Below are 24,511 nucleotides of genomic sequence, written 5' to 3' on the forward strand. Positions count from 1 at the left end.
TCTTCTTTTTGTGAAATATATTAATTATTTAATGTTTGATATTGTAAAAAATGATAACCAAAACTTTTTTTCTAGAACTGAACTGAAATAAATATTTTGTTTATTTACATCTGAATCTCGCTTGCACGTTGGAATCTCTCCTCTTCTCTGAAAGTTTTCAATCAAAATGAATTAATTTATTCAAGTATTTTTTTTTTTTTAATATAAAAAGAATTTAGATAGAAATTTATTTAACAAAGCTGAAATTTATAATAAATTGTTAAAAATTACATTTCAAAACTCGATTATATCGATAGCACAATCTTTAAGCAATGATCAGTATATATGATGTAGATGCCGATATTATCTCTAAAGTGGTATAAATCGTCTTTTCCTTTTATGATTGCTATTTTACTATTGTTACTTATGTACAGTTGTTTCATAATTCTGAAATAAGGGAAATTTACTAAGATGTAAATTTAAACATTGCGAGAGAAACCTTTCGAAGTAATCGGACAGCAACATACAGTTGAAAGAGTTATTAAATTAGGCAATTAGTTATGAAAAAAATATTTGTCTGTAGGTTCGTATTTGAATAAGCGAGTTTCATTACTTTATGCATTTATTAGGTGTACAAAATTTTTGAAAAAGTCAAGATCGTTACTATCGTATGTACATTGTAATTAAATGAATAGCTTAAGATTTGCCGCATACACTACTAGAGCCGAAGAAAGGATAAACAACTGCTGAAAAAGCTTTTGAGTTGTTCTAAAACGTCCGTGCTGAGATACACATTTTCTAGTATTACAGAATACACACGAACTGTGCGAAGTACTCAATATAATTTGACGACGTGATATTATACAATGGAATCGTGAAAAATTGAATGTCGTGATAATATTGTATGAAAAAGTATTAGAAATTGAAAGAGCCGATGAAATAAAAAAATAACTGCCCAAAAAACCTGTAATAAAATGAGGAGAAATTGGAGTAGTCATAGATCGAGAGTTTGAAAAGTGATAACACATTGTAATTACATCTTATTAAAAATATCGGAATTCGATAAATCGGGTAAATCGGTCGCTCCATTCTAAAAACACCATCTGGAATGAACACTGATACTTTTTTTTTGATAAATATATTGTATGAATGGTGTTTGTTTGTTAATTTTTTAACAATGAACTTTACGAAATATTGCAACAATATTTAAGTCTCTTTTATTCACTTTGTCCATACTCTCAGATTTTTTTTTCTCGCCCTTAAAGTTAATCCTCAGTTTGCAATTAATCTCAGTGTTCGGTTTATTCAAATTTTGATTTAGTTTTGACAGTGTTTTCACTTTAACGCGAGAATCTTGCATATTTTTTTCTTTTCTCGCAATAAAAAATGATTAACGCTCGAATTTTGGAAAAAATTTCGTCTTCTGCCATTTTGAATAAAATCCGATTCACTTTTCTTCCTTGATCATTCATTATTTTGAACATCGGTCCTTGTTATCTAGCTCCCTTGTTTACCAGTATTGTTCAGAACCGGTGCGAAAAGCAGAACGCCACCCTCCCAAACCACAGAATCCCTTTCAGAACACATTTCTCTGCAACCACGTGTTCTGTTCACCGTAGGTAAGGTTTCATCATGTAAGACGTTTACATTTTTTGTGCATGAATGTAAGATGGACAAATACCTTGTTAAGGCGACATCTTCTACTCTGTAACGGGTAATGAAAATTAAACAAATGTCGGTAGAAAAGGACAAAACGAAACAGATACAGATATTTTTCAGCCAAATAAATATAATAGCTCTTGAAAAAGTAGATATAGAACATTTTCCATATGATGTTGCAACAAAAATATTCAATTAGAAGATGTTAAAAATGTATTATAATTAAAGAAATAATTTTTTTCCAAGTCTATTCGTGTTTTTTTAATTTTTAGAAATCACACTTAACTTTTTTAAATCTCACCCTGTTTTTGAGAAAGGGTGAGAAATTCTCTCCCATTTTTTTTCTGTAATGAAAACACTGTTTTACCAAAACAAAGTAGGGGGAATTATTTTAATCTATCTTGTATGCAATATAATTTTATTCTTTATTATATAAACCTATGTTTCTTAGGATAATTTATAGATTGAAATTTACTCCTAAATTAATTATAAGATTTTATAAATTTGATATTCTTTCAACTTTTGGTATCTCTTATATTTAGAAGAAAGAATAATTTAACTAAATAAATAAATGAAACTGTTTTTTTTTTTTTTGTTATACCTAGCATTATAAATTAATTGCAATTTTATTATTCTGGAAATGCTTAACCACGTATTGTGAATCTGTTTTAAAAATTTCTGAATTAAGTTTCTTATTGTTGTTGAATTGAAAATCTGATAAAACTTAATATTGAACCTATTTTATATTTTTTAGCTTAATACTTTAGAACTTATTATGAGAAATTTGAAAGTGCGTGGTGGAAAAAACCGTTGTAAGACGAGGCATTTAAAAGATTTTTACAGCACAGTAAACGTCCATCAGTTTACATCTGGTAAATATATCGAGATTTTTTTTTTTTTTTTTTAATATTCTCTTTCTCACTTTTAATTTGATTTTAAATCAAATATATTACCTGCCTTCTATGTATTTTAGTTTCTTATTTTTGTAATTTTATTCGTTGTTTTGTCTTTTTTCTTCTTTTTAGTTTTTTTTTTTAGTTTTTTGTTAGTGTTTAGTATAAGTGAAATTCCTAAATAAAAGCTGGTTTAGGAAAAATAATTTGAATTGCTTAAAATCATGATTTTAATTACTATAGTTTTGAATAATTCAATTTAATTTATTGACATCGACTTCTAAAAAAAAATTTTGTGCGTCTAAAATTGCCTATGATTTAAGTTTTAGAATTTACAGAGTCAATCTGTGGTGCTATATGTTCAAAATTTAAAGTTTGTTTGCAACCTTAATTCAGTCAAGCAGAGATAATTAATGTAAAAATTAAACTTAATCTAATGTATATTTAATACAATTTGCCAATATTAAAGATAATAAGCAAATAAATTTTATTTCATTTGAATTGGATACAATCATCCATTAGCTTTGCCCAAAAAGAGGATGCTTATACTAAACTAAATAAAGAAATCAGAAAGAAAGATTTAACTTGCAGAATCAAAATATTTAAAAAAAAAAAATTCATTTTAAAGGAAGAAATGAATGAAATATTAATTTATGGTGTTCTAAATTGAGCACTTTTAAAGTTTCTTCAAATAAACTCAGACTGATTTCACAGACACTTTGCTGACAAATAAAAGAGGAACAAGAAAAACGAACCTTATGTAAATATCTTTTTTTGGTTTAAAATTTGAATAAAATAATAAATATTCCTTATTTTTCATAAAGTATGATAGAAATTTTTCTTTTTCTTTATTTTTTATTGTTTTCAGATTTTTATTGCTTGTAATTTTTTATCCATTCTCTCCATGGATGTTGTTGTTTTTAAAAAATCTCAGGTGGGAAATAGGCTACTGGGCTAGTATATTTTATTATATCAATAATAATAAAAATGTAACTACATTATTTTTTTTTTTTTTTACATAAAAGGTTTTTCTTTATGCTACAGCATCTATAATGTAGTTTATTAGAAGTTTCCTTTAGCTTTATTGCCTTGTTTCAATACTAGTCAATATTAATTTTTACTGTGTTAACATTATTTTTTATGCCTGTCTATTTAGCATTCATCTTTTTTAGGTGTAAGAATGGGAAAATATTGTTATGATTTAGTGATCAAATGCATTGCAAGTCACCGCTATGAAGAAGCAATTAAATTGTATTGGATACTTTGTCACGATAAAACCATTATAGATCATGCACGATTCAAAGTAAGATTATCTTGAAATATTAACTACATTGATTAAGTCTGCTTATTTCATTTCTTATAAGTTATGAGTAATTCTAAGTAATTTCTATAACTTTGAAAAAAATGTAAGGTCACTATAGGAAAAAAAAACAGAGAAAACTCATAAATTTTTGTGGAAGAAGGAAAATTTTAAAAAAAATTTAAAAAAGGTAAAAAAAGAAAAAAAATCTGCTAAATCTTGATTTAAATTGCATCAGGGTAGTAAAATGTAGACAATAAAGCGAAATGAGAAGAAGAAAAATAAGTTCAAAACTACTGGACTTTGAGAGAAAGAACATGAAATGAATGAATGAAAAATCATTAGAAAATCGAAAATTGATTCAAAAATAAATTGGCTGACAAGAAAATAAAGAAATAATCATCAGTATTTAACTTTGAATATTTTTAATCTTTGTATTCATAATTATATAAAAATAAATATACTAATCATATTATTAATACTGTTTATTACAAACTTTTAATTTAAGTTACTTGCGCTTAGCAATTTTTATTTCTAACTTCTCTGAAGCAATATTAAAAGTTGTTTAATGTTAATTAGGAATATTTTCTTTTCTTCATATTTTTATGATATTTTGTAAATTAAGTTGCAAAACAGTTTAACAAAATAAGAAATATTTAAATGCTAGAAAGGAGAAAAGATCAGTTGTAAATTTCCAATTCATATAATTCCTAACAATGACATCGGATTATCTACTGAACTTTTTTGACTGAAGAAAATATATCTTGTAATTATAAAATTGTCACATTTCTTTGAGTAAGAAATGAAATTGTTATATTTCTTAGAAAGGGTAGTCAAAATTAGATTTTTGGGTATTTTAATTACCCCCGTGGCAGAATCACGGCGACATTGTTGCAGAATGTTACAAAAGTTCTTGCGGAACGATTTTTCCTGTAGAAAGTAAAAAATTTTGGTTTTCTTTTCTGCAAGAAAATTTTTTTTTCTATAAAATTATGTTTAAAAGATGCCTTTTTCATGCTTGGGAGGGGAAGGTACTCTTAATTTTTCGATTCTTATTTGAGAAGAATGAAAAATAAAGCATATTGAAGCAAAAAATTTCTTTTCTGCAGAAAATTTTGAAAGATTTTTTCCCCTCCTCAATTATACTCAATAGTGTCTGTATTGTCAATAATGTCTGTATACTTATTAGTGTCCGTATTGTGTCTTTTTCACGCATCAGAGGGGAAGAAATGCTCGTGATTTTTTTTATTATTATTATTCTCTTTTGGGAAAAATAAAAAGTATTTTGGTTTTCTTCTCTTTCACTGATTTTATGATTTTTAATTATTATTTTTTTATGTTAAGATGATTTACGAAATGCGATAAAAGAAATAATTAGTGTGTTTTCCTCTTACAGGGTTGCCACTCTACAGGGAAAACCTGGAAAATACAGGGAATTTGAAAATCACCTAAAATAACAGGGTAAATGCAGGGAAATTTGATTTTTCTTTACAAACAGAGAATTTTGTTTCTTATTTTTGTCTTTTAAAAAATGGTGACCTTTCAAAGCGTAATCTATGGGATATTTAACTATGATATTTCAGCTATACTAAACTATTTCATTTATTATAGCATTATTTAAGTATTTTCTACTGTTTTTCCAACAATCAAAGCTAATAAATATTGTTAGCCCAATATAGCTTACACAAGAGCACACACAGTAATTTTTGTTTCCTCTTAATATATTGTGTATAATATATGCAGGGAATTTTTTTTCCAGATTTGAGTGGCAACTCTGTCTTACAAAATGTGAGAATACCACCCATGATATTAGAATAAACAATATATTAGATATTTGTTTTTAAAAAAATGCATACAATTTTATTAATCCAAATAGGCTTTTCTTTGTAAATACAATGTTTCACTTTAAATTTAATTAATAACATGTATATTAGTTATTATTAAAAGTATCTTGCAGAAAAATATTAGTGCTAGAGAGGTTTGCCGCAGAAAGCCCAACAAAATTCTGCCACTGGGTTTTAACATTAAGATCTCAACACATTTGAAATGTGTTGAGATCTTAATGTTTTGTTTATTCTGAATAATATAAATCACTATATAAATATAAATCACTTAGTCAATCAATATAAATATAAATCACTTTTAAAATGTTTCAATAAAAGTTATGAAAGTTTTTCCCAGGCAAGGGTGTTAATTTAATAATGCTAACTTCTTAAACTTGTAGTGTGATTGAGTTTCGTCTATTATTTTGCTTAACAGCGATAGGGAAAACTCAGAAACTTTAATTTTGGAATATGTGTGTAACAACTCTAAAATGTGACATAAAAGTTATGTAATTATTTAATTAAAAGTATAATTGATGAGTTTGTACTCAATTTTATTATTGATTCGAAAAGTTAAATGAATTTTGATTATAACATTGAGGTTTCTACTTCTGAAAAGTTTTTAAAGAAGCATTTAGCAAATTTTTACCAAATTATTATTTTAAATTTTTAGAAAATTTTAAAATGCTCTAACTTATTACAAAATAATAAGCTGCCAAAAGACTTTTTTTTTCTTTCTCCACTCTGTATACTTTACCACTTGCGGTCTAACTTTAATATAATTAATTTAGTCTGGGGCAATTTATCTTTCAAGTATTAAACTTTCTTATACCATGCATTATTTTTTATAAACTATAAATATGAAGGGGTAACAAATTAATACTTTTCCATAAGATTTCTCCTTAAATTTCCTTTCTTCTCCTTTCTCCTCCCTCTCTTAAATTTAACATTATTTCATTTCTGTCAATTAAAAATTCCATTAATTTTTTTAAATACTTTATCCAAACCCTTATGATTGCTGTTTGATTTTTTTAAACTCATTTTTCCGTATTTAAGGGCTTGATTTATTTCTCAAACTTATTTTATCCAATATTTTATTTTAATGTAGTTATCAATGAAACATCATTGTTAAAATTAGGTGTGTTTAAGGCAACAAAAAAAAAAGTACTCTTCTGTAATAATATTTTGTTCTATTTATTAAAGTTGTTTTTATCTTAGAACCCAATCTGTTTACCTGTACTTTTTTTTTTTTTAAATATTATAATGTTTGAAACTAATTATATTAATGACAAAAATTTCAATGTAATATTTTAGTTTATTATTATTTTGTTTTATAATTGTTAAAAATTTTTATAAGCTTTAAAACTTAGTATCTCCTCAGTTATGCTGGTGTAGGGGAAGATACTTATTTAATATATAAAATTATGTAATCTGCAATAATTACTTTTTATAATTTGAAAAAAATATTGTTTATCTTAGATCTCAATCTAATTATTACCTTATTTTTTAAAATATTTTTAGTTTTCAAAATGGTTTTGTAAAAAGCAAACATTTCAGTGTTATAACTGTTATTAGTTATCATTTTTATTATTTTGTTTCACATTTGTTACATTCTTTAAAAGTTTTAAATCTTTATATCTTCTTAGCAATACAGGTGAAGGAAGATTCTTATTTAAAATATTAAGAAAGTATTCCGCAAAATTTTATTTTGCAAAAATGTGTTGATAAATATAATAAGAATTCCACTTTTCATGAATCTGATCATGAAGTGGGGACAATTCTGAATTCAAAATAAGTTGCAAAATATAAAGTGCTTTCCACCCCCCCCCTCTCAAATTTAGGAATTTTTAAATTCTACAAACTATAAAAAAATATCACTCACTTAAGTTCATAAGATTAATTTATATATATAATTTATATATATATATATTTGTAAATCTAATGGCTGATTTGATTAATGCAATTTTGTTTAAACTACTAAATAACTGCTCGAATATGTTTTTCACCTTTTAAAAATTCTTTCAGAAGTTATACGTAAACTAAATAGTGTATAGAAATAAATGAAATTGCTAACAAAAAATGATTCAATAAAAACGTTGTAGCTTGTAAAAATTACTGAATGAAAGAAGTCATGATAATGGAAATTTTTTTATGTGTAATTATATAAAAAAAATGCATACATGAAAGTATGCCAATATTTAGATTCGTTTTTGTTCTTTCATTCTTTTCATTTTTCCCCCGTCTATATTTCAAATAACCGTTTTAATTAATGAATTTGGAGATAAAAGATAATGATTTTTTTAAATTTTATTTTATTAAATATTTACTGAAAAAAAAATATTTAAAAATTAAAACTGAATTTTTTTTTCTTTTGAAAATAGATGACATTTTTTGATTTCTAAATTTTAAAGTGTTGAGTATTGAATAAGAATTTTTTAGGATTGACTTTTTTTTTTGCACATACAAATGTTTTTCTTTTAAATTTTAATTTATCAAGGTAAATAAATATTTTTACATTTTGTTTTTTCTTGTTAATTTATTTTAGAAGCAAACAAAATTGTACTTCTTTATAAAGATTAATTGTAAAGATTATTTTTAGGTTGGAATTATACTTTTAATGAATATGGAGATTCAGGATAAAAATGATTGCTTGTTGAGTTTTTTTCGGTGAGAAATGTGCAACATTTAATTATTTCAAACTTATACTGTCAATAGTCACTTCATATGTAAAATAATGTAAAATCTTTATAATTTCAGTTCTATGCTAAATGCCCTTCACCTAAACATGAATGAAGTTTTGCTTGAATTTATAATGTGTGCATTTAAATGTGAAATTCCAGAAATACAAACACAAGTGAAGGTAATTAAATCTCATTGCATGTATAGAAATTTATGTTTTTCTTAGTTTTCATGAGTCAGTCATTTCTTGTTTAACACCTTGCCATTGAAAACAAAACTTAAGAAAAATTTAATTTGTTGATCTATAATAAACAATTTGTCTATTATACCCTTTAAACAGAAAATGCTCAAAACTGGAATAAATACAAGAGAACAATTGATGTTTATTGCCGAACTATTAATGTTCACATCTGACTTATGTCTATGTCGCAATGAAAATTTTAAAGGCTATTTGGCTGAATTGTCAGAACGCTGTCTAAACCTCAGTTCCCCGGTTTAAGTAAACCCGGTCTAAACAAAAAACTAGGCTTCAATGCTCAAATGTAGTTTAACGAGACTGGAGCAAGACCAAGCTAGTTGGATGTATTTGCACTAAAATTTTGCCTGGTTGATAAATTTACCCACTCAAGTTGTCACTATTTGAAAAAGTCTTTGGATGTTTTGTGTACATTTAATTGATGAAGTGTGAAAATTAATATATAAATATATGTTAGAATGATTGCATAGTTAATCATGAAAGAAATATTTTTATGAAATAGTATTTGGTTCTGTTATATGTTGTTGTGTGTTCATAAGAAAAGTTTGTATGCAGAACATTATATTTTAAACATTGAGCAAAGAGCATTGACCTATATTCTATTACAAATAAAACAATATTTTTTCTGACTTATTTTCGAAAGAAAATGTTAAGAAATAATAGGTTTTTGAATAAGTTAAGGGTTTTAATAAGAAAATGAAAAATCGAAATAAAAAAGTGCGTTATAAGTAAAACTGATGTATAATAACATGTATGTTTGTTTTTTAATACTTAATTTCTCTACCTATGATTTCAAACGTAAGATGAATTGAAAATGTTACTAAAATACATTGAATAAAATCAATTTTTTTTTTTTTAAAATTCTATCTAAGTAAAAATGAATAAAAAAATCATTTTTCTATTGTGCATAAAAAATTTTTATAGTTTTGATTGATTTTGCTAAGATTTTTGTTAGAACTTTTAAATAAATTTATTTTTAAAAAAAAAAGAAAGAAAGAAAGATGAGCATAATAAATGACAATTATTTTAAGTTGGGAGAACACAATACAGTGACCAATTAAGCAATTAGTAAATTATGTGAAGGTAAGTTATGTAGACATATCAACATTGGTATTCCAGACATAGAAACTTGTTTATAAAATTAGTCTTAAAATAAAATTTCTGAAAGAGAACTTAATAATAAATAAATTTTTTAATAAATATACAAAGTTAAATTTTTATAAGCCTTACACATATTCTTACAACCTCATTTTAGTATATTTGTTGATCACATATCTTTAAAATTATAAAGACATGGTTCCCAGCAGACCACCAAAGTCAAGCATCGCTGGCTGCAGTCAGTGCACAGGTGGGTGACCACTTGGATTAGTCTGAGATGGGACCGAGGGTGTGCGATATTGGTCCTCGTTAAACTGTTCTACCATACAGTGCTCAACTTTGCATGCAGGTCATCGGGCTACCAAAGCGGGGGAGCAATCCCCTCTGCAGAGGATCAAAATTGTGATCGCATGTCTTCGGATCATTCTCAGGGATGTTTCCCAGAAGAAGAAAAAAATATATGGTACTGATAAAACTTTAAATCTTAAAAAAATGTATGCCACTCTAACTTTTAACTTTTTTTATTGTTTCTTTAGAATTTTTCATTTTTATTTCAATTAGTTTATTTTAATTTTTCAGGAATTTAAAAATAGGAAAATATTGAGTACATATAAAAAACATGACAAAGACTCAATACTTGATGATTACATGGTTCTTCTGGAATGGTGTAATAGTTTTTCTGGTAATTTCGATTTTCAAAATATGCATCTTTAAATTTTTTATTTTCTTCTATGTTTGAACTTAAGATTATATGAATTTTATTCAGGTGATATGAACAGATCTCAAAGTCAAACAAATAAAGAAGTTACCAAACTCAAAAAATATACTGAAGATTCAGATATGTTTATTTTACAATTAATTAAGGTAGGTATTGCTGGTATTCTAACAATACAAACTCTCTATGACTTAGCCTATAAACATGAAATGTATTTTTCAATGCACAACCTAATTTTGTTAATAAATCTATCTTTTCAGAGAATGGCACCAAATGAATAAAAAATAATAATAATTCAATCAAGATATTTTTTCTATAGATTTTGAAGTTCTGAATATGAATCTCAATGATCTCTAATTTATTTCCAAGCTAAATTTCATGATGCATAACAAAAATAAAAAATTCATTGTATTTCCCATGTATACATATATCTAATGTATATACATATGTATACATGTAATGTATGCACATACATTGTACATGCATGTATAGTACATATAGATATGCATAAACATGGGCCATACGAGTATTGTAAATCTGTGGATACATTCATTGGACATACATCCATTGTAAATATTGCATACATTGGGATAACATGTATGTACATATGTAAGATTTGTATTAAAGATTTAGGCCCAATATATGTATGCACGTATGTACAATATATGAATGTACATCTGTACAATAAATACTAGTTAAATGTTGAATGTATTTATGTATTATATATTATCTATGTATTATCTATATATTATATATATGTGAATATGTAAAATATATGTTCACCCAGTGTATGAACAATTGTAGATAAATACATATGTACATACATTTATTTCTATTCATTCGTACGTACATTGCATATAAATATATCATTAAATCATCAAAATGTATCATTCTATGATACATTACTGTGAAATAGAATAATATATTGATATACAATAGTCTTGCAATCATATATTTCGATTAATTGTAATCATAATTATATGTAATCATATATCTTGATTACTTGTAATCACAATTACAAATAATTGGTTAACTGTAATCACAATTACAGTTGTAATCAAAATTATGAATGTTTGTAATCATGATTTCAAGTAGTTGATTGCTGTAATTTAGTATTGAAATCACGGTTACAGTTGTAATCAAAATTTGTAGTCATGATTTCAAGTAAGTGATTATTGTTATTGAGAAATGTAATCTATTACATTTTTGACATACTCTAATGTAATCAAAAATTATGATTAGTTGGAATCGTGATTACAAGTAATTGACAGTAATTATCTGTAATCAATTACAGTTGTAATCGATTATAGTTTTTTATGCTATTCAATAGTTTTGCTTTGTCTTGCATTTTTTTAATATTACAATGTGAATTTAAAGTATTTTAATAGTTCCATTCAGGTTTCTTTGTTTTAAATAATTTTAGATTTATGAAAGTAAATTTATTTATTGCTTTTTTTTAATTTTTCCTTGCATTTTCTTTTAGCTAATGGAATTATGTGATAGACAATATGAAATAGAAAATGAGCTTCAAAACTATGTTGAAAATAATCCTGATAATATTAATGCTCTTATATATATTTGTACATATCTCTACCATAGACATCCAAATTCTGAAAAATTGATTAACTATTTAGAGGTAAGTCTTGTTCCTTTTAAATTATAATATTCATATTAAAATTTTACATTAAAAATAATATAATGGTTTGTTATACTGTTTTTATTTTCTCAGTCATTTAAATTACTTTTACCATAAAGTTAAAACTCTATTATTTTGTAGAGCCTGCAGGCATAAAAAGTTTAATTGTAGAGCCTGCAGGCATAAAAAGTTTAATCTTAAAGCAGCATCAAAATTTAAAATGTTGGTTTATGTGTTAAAAAAAAATCCTTTTTCTTTATTTTTTGTTGTTGTCAGTTTTTGTTTATTTGTTGTTGTTTGCGAAACTTTTTAGAAAATAATAACTTCAAAGTATAAAAATCCATTATTATTTCGTTTTCATTTTGAGTCAATGTATAAACTGAGCATCAACGTTTTTATTAATGGGTAATATATATTTTTGAGTCAATATATGATGAATGACTTTCAATAATGAATTTGAACAAGAAAGGGTCTATCATTAGAAAAATTATTATTTCAATTTTGACTTTTAATGAAAAAAAGTTATTTTTCCTTTGAGAAATTTTACAAATATCTCTCATAATTTTTTGCTAAATTTAAAATTAATTTGAAACTTTGTTGTGCTTTTTCTTTACTTTGGAAATTAAAATTTTAAAACGCTTAGTTTCAAAATAATGACTTTTTTAAAAAATATATATTATTCAAACATCTATTTTAATTGGAAGGAAACAAAACAAGTCTATTGAAAAATTATTATTGTAATATTGCTTTACCAATACTTTTAAAAATATCTTTCTTTTTTTTTAATCAATTTTTTTCTAATGATGTAATTTTGTATTCAGATTTTAGCTGAGAAATGTATATCAGATGTTAGAACTTTGTGGCTCATTGAAATTTGGCAAGAAAAAGGTATAAATTGTTGATATTTATTAAATTTAAATATCAATTTGAGATTCCGTTTTACTTTAATTATTTAGCAAAAATGTTTTGTGAACTAGGTGAATAAATTTTTTGGAACTTTCTATAAACTCTGTTAAGACTTGTTTCAACTACCATTTGTACCAAAAGTGACCAACAGTTTAACAAATCAATATAAAAAGTAACAAAAAAAATTTAAATGTGTGTTTTGCTGCATGCTACTTAGAAAACCAGAGAAATGTTTCGTTATCCCGTTTCTAAATTACCATTAGCTAGCTTTGCTAACTGTGAAATAGTATAAAACAATGCTTTCAAAATAACCACCAATTTACATCAACAAGATGATAATTTTAAAGAAAAAAAATTAATGGATGCTTGTGCTAATATTTCGTTTAGAAGGTCTAATAAGCAGCAGAAAACGCTGCTTTATAGTGTGCTCAGTAGTGCCATCTAATAATGAACTTACCTAATAATGAATGTTATGGCTCAACTTTATCTTTTAAATACAGATGGATGTAAGTGGGATGTAATTGAAAACTATTTTCAGTTCAAATATATTGTTTTGCCAATTAAGAAATGGAAATGCTATTTTCTAAGTTTATTAAGAATGAAAAAGTTTTTTATTTTTTCAAAGGGTTCCATCTTTGCGCCTTATGTTTTCCCCAAAATATGTATAAAGTATGATTATTAAAAAATTGCTTTTTTTTATTGAATTGTATTGTTTTACCTATTTATAATAGATTTATTTTATTGTTTATAAGTTTTCAACTTCACATCTTATTTGTAAATTATTTTTTCCAACAAAATATAAATTTAGTAACATTTTGACAATTTCAAAAATGAATCAACCATATGATCCCATTTATTGTTTGCAGGTGTGAGTTCATTAAAAATTCTGAACTACTGTTTTATGTTTCTTGATTATCCAACTAATGGAGAAAATATTAAAGCTTGGAAGGCATTGTGGAAAAATTTGACTGAAACTCAACAAGAGTAAGAAATATTCCCTTTTATTTTTTCCCTCTTCAGAAATCATAGAATGTATAAGTGATGAATTTTCGCAAGCTGAAATATTTTTAAATGTTCAAGATAGAATATTTCGATTGCTTCTATTTGATTATATAGCTAAAACTGTGGTTTCAGAAAAGATTTTTTTCCAATGACACCAAAAATAGTGTATTAATATTTTGATGAATTAAAATTAAAAGAACTTTTTTACACCTCTACATAAAAATATTTTAACAGCAAAGTAAAGATCGGATTGTGAAATGGTCATGCTCTGTAATTCTTATCAAGTTCTAATAAGAATTCTATCATATTTTTTTTTCTTTAAAAAATCGACTTTAGTTGACTGTCACTAACAAATGTATTTCACAGGATGCTTAAATATTGAAGGGTTATATAGTAAGTACCAAGTGTATTTATATGGGTATAAAATACTATATTGATATATTTGGTGATTATTAAATCTGCTCTAATACTAAGTAGTTTTAAGGGATATGTACCAGAGAAAATTACTTGATAATGGTAATTTTTTACCATCATGAGTTGGTTGTGAGCAATAGCATCATGACAAGTGATGCTAAATACATTTTATCTTTATTCTAATAGGATGAACTACAAAGAAAGAATTTTGCTTTCTTCAATAATATAAAGCCACAGAAAAAGGCAACAAATCATGCAACAAGTAAATAAAATAATTGAAACTATTTAAGCTATATTATTTGAAAAACTTAAGTGAAAGAACCAGGAGTGCATTTTCAGATTTAAAAAAAAAAAAAAATTATCCAAACTATTTTATTAGACAATGGGACTAATAATTCTTTGTTTTATATTTTTTACCACTGGCTAATTTGAAATAAAAATCATGCAAGTGTACTAAATCATGTTAAAACTGAAATGAAGGCAAAAACAATTCTGTTACATTAAACATACCCATATTAATGAACCACATTATTTTCTCTCATTATTCATTATTATATCCATTGATTCCCATAAAAATATCACTTACATGGTTCTTCCATCAAGCTCTTTAATTATGCCAGTATAAGCCTTTCGGTTTAGAGCCTGATTTCGTAGTGCTGATTTATTGATTCATTACCCTTTTTTTTTTGTTACCCCTTGCAAAGAAAGGGTATTCAGCAAGTATCTTTATAAAGTCACTTGAGTCATCCAATGTTGAATATATTTAAAATAGTGCATAAATTGTTCTTATGTTCGCTAATATAATCAAGTGAAGAATTTTTTTAGGAGCTAGTTATTTGGTAATTATTTTGTTAATATAGTAGGGAACCGATTATCCGGAACGATCGGGACCATCGCTATTCCGGATAACGGATTTGTCCAGTTTTCTGAATTGCTACAGAAAGCCGTTTTTTTTTATTGTTAAACCCGACTAAAAAAAAATAAAAAATTTGGAAGTAATCTTAAAAAGAAAAAAAAAATGATGAAGTAATACACTAATGATTATTTCCAAAATGATGGTAAGGTAAACATCTTTCAAAAAAGAAAGAAAAATCCTAAAATCTTATGAGGAAGAAGAAAAAAAAAATTTAAAAATGGTGGGAAAATTTATCGAATTTCGATCCGGATTTTTGGTTTTCTGATTTCCGGATAACGGGTTCTATACTGCATATAAATATACTTTCAACAATAGGCTCACCAGGTGGCCGAGTGGTTAGCGTGCCTGACTGCACAACAGATGGTTGCGGGTTCGAATCCCATTCAGGGCATGAATGTTTCTTTCTCTCTGTGTGTTCTATGCCCTTCTGTGTGAATGTAATGTGCCCTATAAACAGGTTTTTGGTTGTATGACGTGGGCCATAGCTTAACCAGTAAGAGAGTAGCAATTCTGGCATTTCTGAGGCCAATGGGAAATGGACCCAAGTGCTCACCATTAACTGAAAAAGAAAAAAAAACTTTCAACAATAGGAATAAAAAAAAGTCTTAATAGTGCACATATAAATTATAATTTTTTTAATGAAAAAAAGTGCTTAAAATATTTTTGAATGTTTAAAAAACAAATGCTCATTTTATGTTGCAAAATTTGGCTGCTCATCCTATTGAAACTGACTGTATTTGAAAAAACTTAATAAATTTGTAATAATGGTATATTATGCATTTTCAGTTCTATAGATGATTTTGAAATTTATTCACTTTGGAAATCAAGAAGGAGATCATGGATGTGGATGTATTTTAATCCTCAAAAGCTACCAGTTACACAATCAAAAGATAAACTTATTGCTTATAAAGTAGCATTTTTGTTAATGTTTTCAGATGGTAATTATAATATATATTATAAACTGTAATTGTTTAGTTTTGTATTTTTAAAGTTAAGTGTATCAGTTTGGTAAGAAAGTTTTACAAAAGATTTTTGAAAAAATTTTACTTACATTTATATTGACATTAATTTAAATGTTATCTTATATTAATACTGTCAAACGTCAGTAAACACCTTAGACTGACAAATTTACCCACTCAAGAGATGTGTCTGCTTAGTAAAAAGATATGCCAATTGAAAAATCTGTGCTTCAATGAAAATTAGAAATTACGTCAATAAAATCATAAAGATTAAATATCAAAGAAAGCAGTGTAAAAATTCAATATCTCTAGAAATCATGAAAAGATGATAGTCTGAAACTGTTTTTGGTTGCTGTCGGTGCAATCTCATTGGCCGGAAAAATCGCATAATAAAAAACAAAGATGATCTAGGCATCTTTAGTTGTCATTAGCATGAAATTAATAACAGTATTTACCTTTAAGTCATTCCTTTTTAATTTCTGGCTTTTATTTATTTTTTATTATTCATAATTAAAAGCTTAAAACTATAAATGGTTCTATGAAAGTGTAATTGTATCATATAATATGTCAACAAATGTGTTAAAAAGTAGTATTTGTTCTTCAATAAGTTATTTTTACTATTTAACAATATATTATATGCAAATTTGTGTCTTGTCAAGTAAAATATTATTACACAATTGCAAAGAAATGCTAGTAACTAATTTTTTTACTATTGCTAAATAATGTCTTTGGGGAAAAGCATTCATTGAGTTTTCAGTGTCTAAAAATTAAAGAATATAAAAAATTTGTTGATCAAAGTCAAAATGGTAAAGTATTAAATTTGAATTTCACGTCAATAGTATTGGGAAATGGATCTGTGATTAATGCAATAATTTTTTAAATAAATTGAATAATTAATTATGCTGTGCTATTAATTATGTGTTCTGTTTCTTAATTAATTAATCCCAATAAACTGAAGCGGTAAGATATTTATTGAATAAAAACCTTCATTTGTTTTAAATATATACAAAATAGGAATAACAACCAACATATTTCAAGCACTCATTTTCAAGATTTGCAGGATGCATAGTGTTTTTAAAAAGTGCTTAAAGGTGCTTATTTTCGTTTTTTAAAAGCCCTTGCAATGGCTGAGAGAGATTAATATATATATAAATGAATGAATGATCAAGGGCCTTTCTTTGATTTATTGAATATTCAGCCAATTTATTTTGCTTCCAATAATTTATAATATATAAGAAAATAATAAAAAAATGAAACGCATTTTGGAATTTCTAATATTAATTCATTAATAATTTATATTGCTTTGTTAAATGATGATGATGATTTAAACAAAACAAGGCTTTCAAATTGCTTAGCAACAATTAAAAAGTATCGAAGAAAAATATATGGAAAACGAAGTATGTCATGTTTTAGTTAATTTAATATTTTATAGTTGTTATATTTGGCGAACTATTATAGAATAGACAGTGTTAATATTAGGTTTGAATGAAGAAAATTTTAAATGATCCATTATTCAAAACATTTTAAAAAATACACTGAATAAAATAAAACTTTGAACTAGAACCTGACAATTAAATTTTTTTTCTTTGGTTATTTATAAGATGCATCTGTTGTAGTACCCACAATCAAAATGTTAAACTATAATGCTATAATTTAAAAATAAAATTAAGTTTGATTTGTAGATTTATTACATTCAAAATTGGAAAAATACACATGTATACTTTTTTTTTTTTTTTTTTGTATGATTCAATTTTTAACATGGAAAATTTTTCAGGTTAATTTATTTATCTCATAAATTTTGGTTTCTGGAAAGTTTAAGTACATTTCCATCATCAAAGAATTTATTAGATGAATGAACGCTGATAAATTTTCTAGAAAATAACCTTTTTTTGAGAAGACAATTTTAAATAACATAATCATCTTTAAATTATTTTAATTAGTATTATTTATTACTATTTATCAAATGTAATGTGAACTGAGTCACAATAGATCATTTGATGATGATTAAAGTATATGCTAAGGTAAAATTGATATATTCTCAAACGTACTTATCAGTCATTTATTTCGAGATCTACTTTTATAACAGTAACTTTAATGTGCACATTTTTTTATTTAAAAAAGTGATAGATACAAATTATAATAATACATTTATAAGTTTGTGCAATTTCACAAGATTTATTTCATCGCTTTTAAGTCTTGTGAAAATGTATGAATAAACTTTTGCAATAGTTTCCAATTTGCATTGTCTTATACTGAATAATAAATATATTATTTATTGAAGTTATGCTGCAAATACTATTTAGTATAATATAATTTTTTAAACTTTACTAAAATAAATTTTTTTTTTATTCCAGGGAAGAAATATATTAAGAAAGTTTTTAAATACCACCCTGCTACCTTTGAACTGGGTAAATCACTAAAAAATTTTACCTGTGTTGATGATCGACAATTTATTAAATAAAGATACAAAAACTCAATTGGACTTGTATTTTTTCTTTAAATCTGAATTTATCATGGCTATTGAATCTATGAGGGCAAAAAATGTTTTTTCCATCTGCTGTGTTTTATATGTGGTACAACCGTAAGAAACATTTCATTTATAAATTCCAGATGTATCATTTGCTTTATTGATATTTGAATCGATTCTGGAATTTTCTAAAAACTTGAACACGAAGATTCCTGGGCAATTATCCGATTCATTATTGGTTAATAATCCAGTATTCTTTAGCATTGAATTTTCCATGAATTTCCTTGTCTTCCAACAATATAATACATTGTTTTATTTCTGGAGCATTTAATACTGCCACATTATGCACTTGCTATTTTAATTTATTTTTAAACTAGAAAAAAACAAGTAGGAATTTTTCACATAAGAATATGTTAATTTTATATAATCTTTTTCCAACTGAATGTCATTTTGTATCATCAATTTAAATCGAATAAGGTGTTTTATGTCGTATAAGGTGTCAGATTCACTAGCTAAATCAGATCTTATTTGTCACATCTCGTCTCCCCTTAATAAATTATAAAGCACTAATCAAAACGAAATTTAAAACCTCAAGAAAACTTTACAGTAGTATAGCTGCTGGAAAAAGTTGAAACGTCGCATGCAAAATAAGAACCTTCTAATTTACTGAGGAAGATGTCTGCTTTTGAATGTTGACAGATTATGTTTTCCTCAACATCTCAATAGTATCGGCATTGCAGCCTCTGCCCATTGTTTTGGGGTAGTTCTATGAATGGACAACATTTCTTTGTGTACAACAAATTGAATATATAAGCATCGCCTATTTTCGAATGTATACTTCCCCTTCTAGTTTTTTGCATGCTTATTGAACAGCTAGACAGTGCATGGCTGATTGGCCCTGGCTGGGCATAGTTAATAAAAAAAATATTTTGTTTGTGTTTTTGAGAAAATTTGTATAATTTCAATGAATTTTTTTAATAGGTATAAATCAATATTAAAATATGAAATTTGAAAACATAATCATTTAATTGTTATTGAGATCCATTTTGTCTATCCTGTGCAGGACAGATACTCTAAGCAACTCCAACTATTTGTTTGTTTGTTTTTAACAAAAAATTATTTTAATTTCATAAAATAATGAGGAAACTAAGAACAGTTAGTAACTTAATCTAAGTGTAGTTGATTAACTGGTCAAAATAAAGTTTCAAGACTTAAAGTTGATCCTAAAAAAAAACAGTTCTGATCCTTTAAAAAAAAAAAAAAAAAAAAAAAACAGCTTCACATTCTGAGTCACTCTCTGAACATTCTGAACGGCAAGGTTTTGTGTACCATTGTCATTCAACAGAAACATTTTTTTAAAAACTTCTTAAAGTTTATTAATTTGAACTTTTAACTGTTGATTTTCGTAGAATGACTAAACATGATTTTGATGAGTGTCATTAAGAAGAAAGAAAAACCTGTGTTGACATCATTTCTACCACATAAATTTAAATGATAAAATGTGAAACACATGTACGCATTTAAAATTACAGATTACTAACTTACTACTAGTTGTCTTGTGATATGATAGGTATTATTTATTGGCAGTGCAATAGAAAGGTGGTCCGTCCCGGGCACCAGCTCTGAGGAGGGGGGGGGGACAGTATGGATTTGTTGTAAATAACTTATTACTTAAATTATACTACCAGGTTTTGAATTATGGTGAATTAAATTTTATTATAACATATTCCCAAGTGCCAACTCTTAAAAGGGTGACAAATACAGTATGGAGCCAAAGAGCTTGAAATTTTCACAAAATGCCTTTTTTAACTAAATAAAAATCGGAAATTAAAATGCATTTCAATTATACAAATAATTCATAACATTATACAGATAATTCAGTTGTGATTACTTTCTCTTTTAGCATTAATAACCATTTCAACCTTGGCACAAATTCAACAAGAGACTTGAGAGCATCGAATGTTGTTTTGTTCCATATTTCCTTTCTTTAACTGTCTTCTTTCTTGCTTTTTCAAGTTTATTTTTCATTATTCTTCATAAACATTCCGCGTCACTGAGATCAAGGGAGGAAGCAGGCCCAGGCATTTTATTCTTCCATTAATTTGTGGAATTCCGCGAGTTTCAAGACCCTGGATCAATAATTTTTTCTCTGACAAAATTTTCTCAATTTAAATTACATTTTGGATAATGTGGCTGCTACCATCATTTATTTAAACATCAAAACATATCTCACAAGGTGAAATTCGAACAAATGCATATAACTTTCAAACAATAAATGCTTTATTTGTAATTGATTTTATTCGATTCAGCATTAAAATTACATAAGAAACAATACTGACTTATTTCTAAAAAATTTAAGATTTCCGAAATTTGCTATTTTTTTAAGCAGTGAACCAAAAGCAGCTGCATAAAAATGCTCATAACCTTGAAACAAATTATCATATAAATTTGAAATCGGGTTTTATTTAATTCTGCTTAATATTCCAATAAGTTATAAAAATCTGATTAATTAATTAACATGGGCATTTTGTGAAAAAATAAGGTGTAGTAAAAAATAACAGTTCTGTGATCAAACATAAAAAAGTGACGTAGTACAGTTTTTAATTATTAAATATCAGGCAAACTATTGTTATCAATAATTACATAAATTCAGTAGTTCATTATGTGAGATTACTTTTTCTTTTTGGTGTAAATTGCGATCTACAGACTAGGTCATCTCAGCATTATCAGGGTACTACTGTGTTGGTAATTGTATCAGGGATAAGCTCTGTGTACGATGTTAATCATGTTTAAAATTCAGTGTTATTATATGTATTTTCACTCCTAAACAACAGTATAAACTTCACATATACGTACAGATATCCAAGCAAATGATCAGCATACAGTTGTAGTAGAATTTTAAAGCAAAATTGCTATGTAAAAATCTTTCAATTATTTATAAGAGAAATTATGAACATTTTTTTCGATTATTCAGCTACGTTAAAGCATATGCATTTAAGCAAAATAAAAAAAAAATAGTTATATTTGAACAAATGGCAAACAATAAAATGTACTGTTCACAACCTATTGTAACGATTCGCCAGTAGTGTTACTCTAACAGCGATGAGAAATGTTCCGATTTTTCTCTCTTAATCCTAAGCCTACAACAGTTAGCCTCCGACTTTAATTATTTAAGATCAGAACGCGTCTTTATAACAAAAATAATAAAATTTTAGTTTGAAAATTGAAGCATATTTGATTAAAAGTGATAAAACTAAATCAATCAATGTTAAACACACTTATCGAATTTCGCATAGTCTTTCTATTGCAGGAATGAGATGTTTTCACTTGTCTCTCGAATTTCACCTTTTTAACAAAAACTCAGATTCTCAAAAAATTTCACTTATTTTTTAATAAATATTCCGCTTTTTCATTAAATGCACCCATTGAAATAAAATCACTATATTTATTTCCGATTTTCAATAGTAAACAGAAAATTCAAACTGCATAGCTATCAACCCTTCCGTATTTTTACTTATTTTAGCTATTTACTCCGCTTTTAAGCGCAGAAGTTAAGATTTTCTGTATTTTTACCAGCCCTGCAGAGATCTGGTATTTTTGTAATTCAAACGACGCTGCTTCAGACTAGAAGTCCTAAGCCTGGAATCTGCTAATATCTCAATTCTTATTCACACGATTTTTATATCAAACGTAGCTTTTCGTATTTACGCGATATAAAAGTTGCGTGTTGCGATTCTTATTTACGAGATTGAAAAACTCGATACCGCGATTTGTATTTACGCCTTTTTAAAAACCTATGTAGCGATTCGTATTCACACGAGTTTAAAATGGGCTGAAAGTGTACGTAAAACAAACTCGTACACCCCAACTACAACCTTTATGAGGTATAATTTTTATGGTTGTTTTTTCAGCAATCGCAATTATGCCTCCTATATACCTCAAAACTACCTCAATTATACCTTAAATTTCGTACTCCCTTTTCAAGCTAATGTTCAACTTATCTCTTTTTTCTGCGAGGATCTGAAGGACAGATCAATCTTCAACCCGGAATATGACGAGAACGTTCCTTATTTATTATATATATGTTACGGGCAATGTAGTCAAACCCCGCTATAGTGAACCTTCAAGGGACTAAAATTTCGGTTCACTATAACCGGGTGTTCACTATATCCGTAACGTGGGCATTTAACTAATGATTCACAAACTCCTGCCTGTTATTACTCATAATTCAAACAAATGACTGAAAAATATTATGTAGTAGCAAAAATTGTGTTATTTTTTATTTCTTTTCGTCTTGCGTACAAAAAAAAATTTGTAATCTTTAGCTGAGGAGCAATCCTCAACATCAGATATGGAAACATTTCCCTACCCTCAGATAATTTTTCCTCAATTTCTGTTATTACGCTTTTTAAACCTGTCTAACCTACCATTCGAGCACATAAAAGTAGTCCCACAAAATCGCTTAGCTAATTCATCGACATTTGTCCAGATACTGGAAGATTGCGGCTTCGAATGCTGAACCACTTCAGTAATGCTTCTGCAATATCCTTGTGAACTGCTTTTCTAAACTTTTTTTCTGTCATCTAAATTTTTTTCATGAGCAGAAATTATTTTTCCATATGTTACAAACTGTAGATTTGGATAGTTTATATTCCCTGCAAATATCAGCTTGATTACATTCATTTTCAATTTTTCTGATTCTGCCAATTTTATCATCAATGGAGAACGTTTTACGTTTACAGCTCACCATAGTTGAATTTGAGAAACTTGTTTGCAGGTTTTTTTTAAACTGAACTGAGAGCAAACAGGAGTTGAAATGAGGGCTTTATCAACACAGATTAGTGTCCAACCCTTTGACCAATAATGAATAATCAATTACTCATTCCCTCTGACCGAAAATGCATATTGATCCCACTGACACCTTACAGGTGCATCATCTGCCTAGGTTGGAAACATCTGCTTGGTTTGTTTAGGGATGGGAAAGTGAGATAAAAAGAAGCAAACAAGAAGAAATACTTATTGCTACATTCCCCTCTATAGATTGTTTTGAAAATCAGTATATGTATTTATTTTCAACTAGAAATTTCAAAATTATTACAAAAAAATGAAGAAAAAAATCAATCGAAGACAGAAAAAAGTTCATTATATCCGACTTCATCACTTTTTTGGTTCACTATATCCACAAAAAATAACATTACACATACGTAGCAAGGCACGGGACCGAACATTTCGTTCACTATATCCGAGAGTTCACTATAAACCGTGTCCATTATAGCGGGGTTTGACTGCATTTAGGTCAGTATTCATAATGCTTAGTTATCATGAATAACGACCATTAAAATTGGGCAATTTGATAAATTTGAATTTCTTTTACGATAATTTCTCACATTGCCCGGTCATTATAAATACAGCTATTATTTCTTTGGGCACTTTGATTAATTGACAGCAATGGGACAACCACGTGCGTGTGGTGTGATTCTGGCTGGCCAATGTTCTCCAGTAAATGTTGACAATCAAATTAGTCACTTTGGTGCATGTCCGAAATATTTATTACATCCAATTTGATACTAATTTATTCGTGGATATAATTACATTTATTCGATATTTTAATATTTACTGACGATAGATTAGAACAAACATCAGTGTTTGGAGTATCGGGCAAATATATACCGGGCAATGGCACTGGACTTTGAGAAAATATCAGTGTAGGGTATACCGGGCAAATGTATACGGAGCAGTGGCACTTGACCTTAAAAAAAACATCAGTGTAGGGTATACCGGGCAGTGGCACTTGACCTTAAAAAAACAT

General features: G+C 26.8%; 1 protein-coding gene across 4 annotated transcripts; it reads left to right on the top strand.

Moving 5' to 3' along the window:
• Nucleotides 1–98: 98 nt before the first annotated feature.
• On the top strand, nucleotides 99–18,712 carry LOC107447511 (uncharacterized). 4 transcript variants are annotated; one of them, XM_087167499.1, is made up of 12 exons: nucleotides 99–562; nucleotides 2,393–2,510; nucleotides 3,704–3,834; nucleotides 8,254–8,321; nucleotides 8,412–8,514; nucleotides 10,267–10,369; nucleotides 10,454–10,551; nucleotides 11,886–12,038; nucleotides 12,860–12,926; nucleotides 13,811–13,928; nucleotides 16,063–16,214; nucleotides 18,590–18,712. In XM_087167499.1, the coding sequence occupies exons 2-12, from the start codon at nucleotides 2,414–2,416 to the stop codon at nucleotides 18,694–18,696; spliced, it is 1,197 nt and encodes a 398-aa protein (XP_087023625.1). In that variant the 5' UTR covers nucleotides 99–562; nucleotides 2,393–2,413; the 3' UTR covers nucleotides 18,697–18,712. The 4 variants fall into 4 exon arrangements, with proteins under 4 accessions (XP_087023625.1, XP_042908760.2, XP_087023623.1 ...); XM_043052826.3 differs by having other exon boundaries at nucleotides 99–356; XM_087167497.1 differs by having other exon boundaries at nucleotides 108–184.
• The last annotated feature ends 5,799 nt before the right edge of the window (nucleotides 18,713–24,511 follow it).

The sequence above is a fragment of the Parasteatoda tepidariorum genome, chromosome 7 (assembly GCF_982258835.1).
Source record: "Parasteatoda tepidariorum strain Cologne lab strain chromosome 7, Ptep-v5.0, whole genome shotgun sequence".
NCBI classification, from domain to species: domain Eukaryota; kingdom Metazoa; phylum Arthropoda; class Arachnida; order Araneae; family Theridiidae; genus Parasteatoda; species Parasteatoda tepidariorum.

Bases quoted from the DNA above. Each gene is read 5' to 3' on its own strand.
- LOC107447511 (XM_043052826.3), top strand. From the start codon at position 312: ATGATCAGTATATATGATGTAGATGCCGATATTATCTCTAAAGTG. The intron at 10,552-11,885 runs GTAGGTATTGCT...ATTTTCTTTTAG, and splicing joins TTATTTTACAATTAATTAAG to CTAATGGAATTATGTGATAG. The intron at 13,929-16,062 runs GTAAGAAATATT...ATGCATTTTCAG, and splicing joins TTGACTGAAACTCAACAAGA to TTCTATAGATGATTTTGAAA.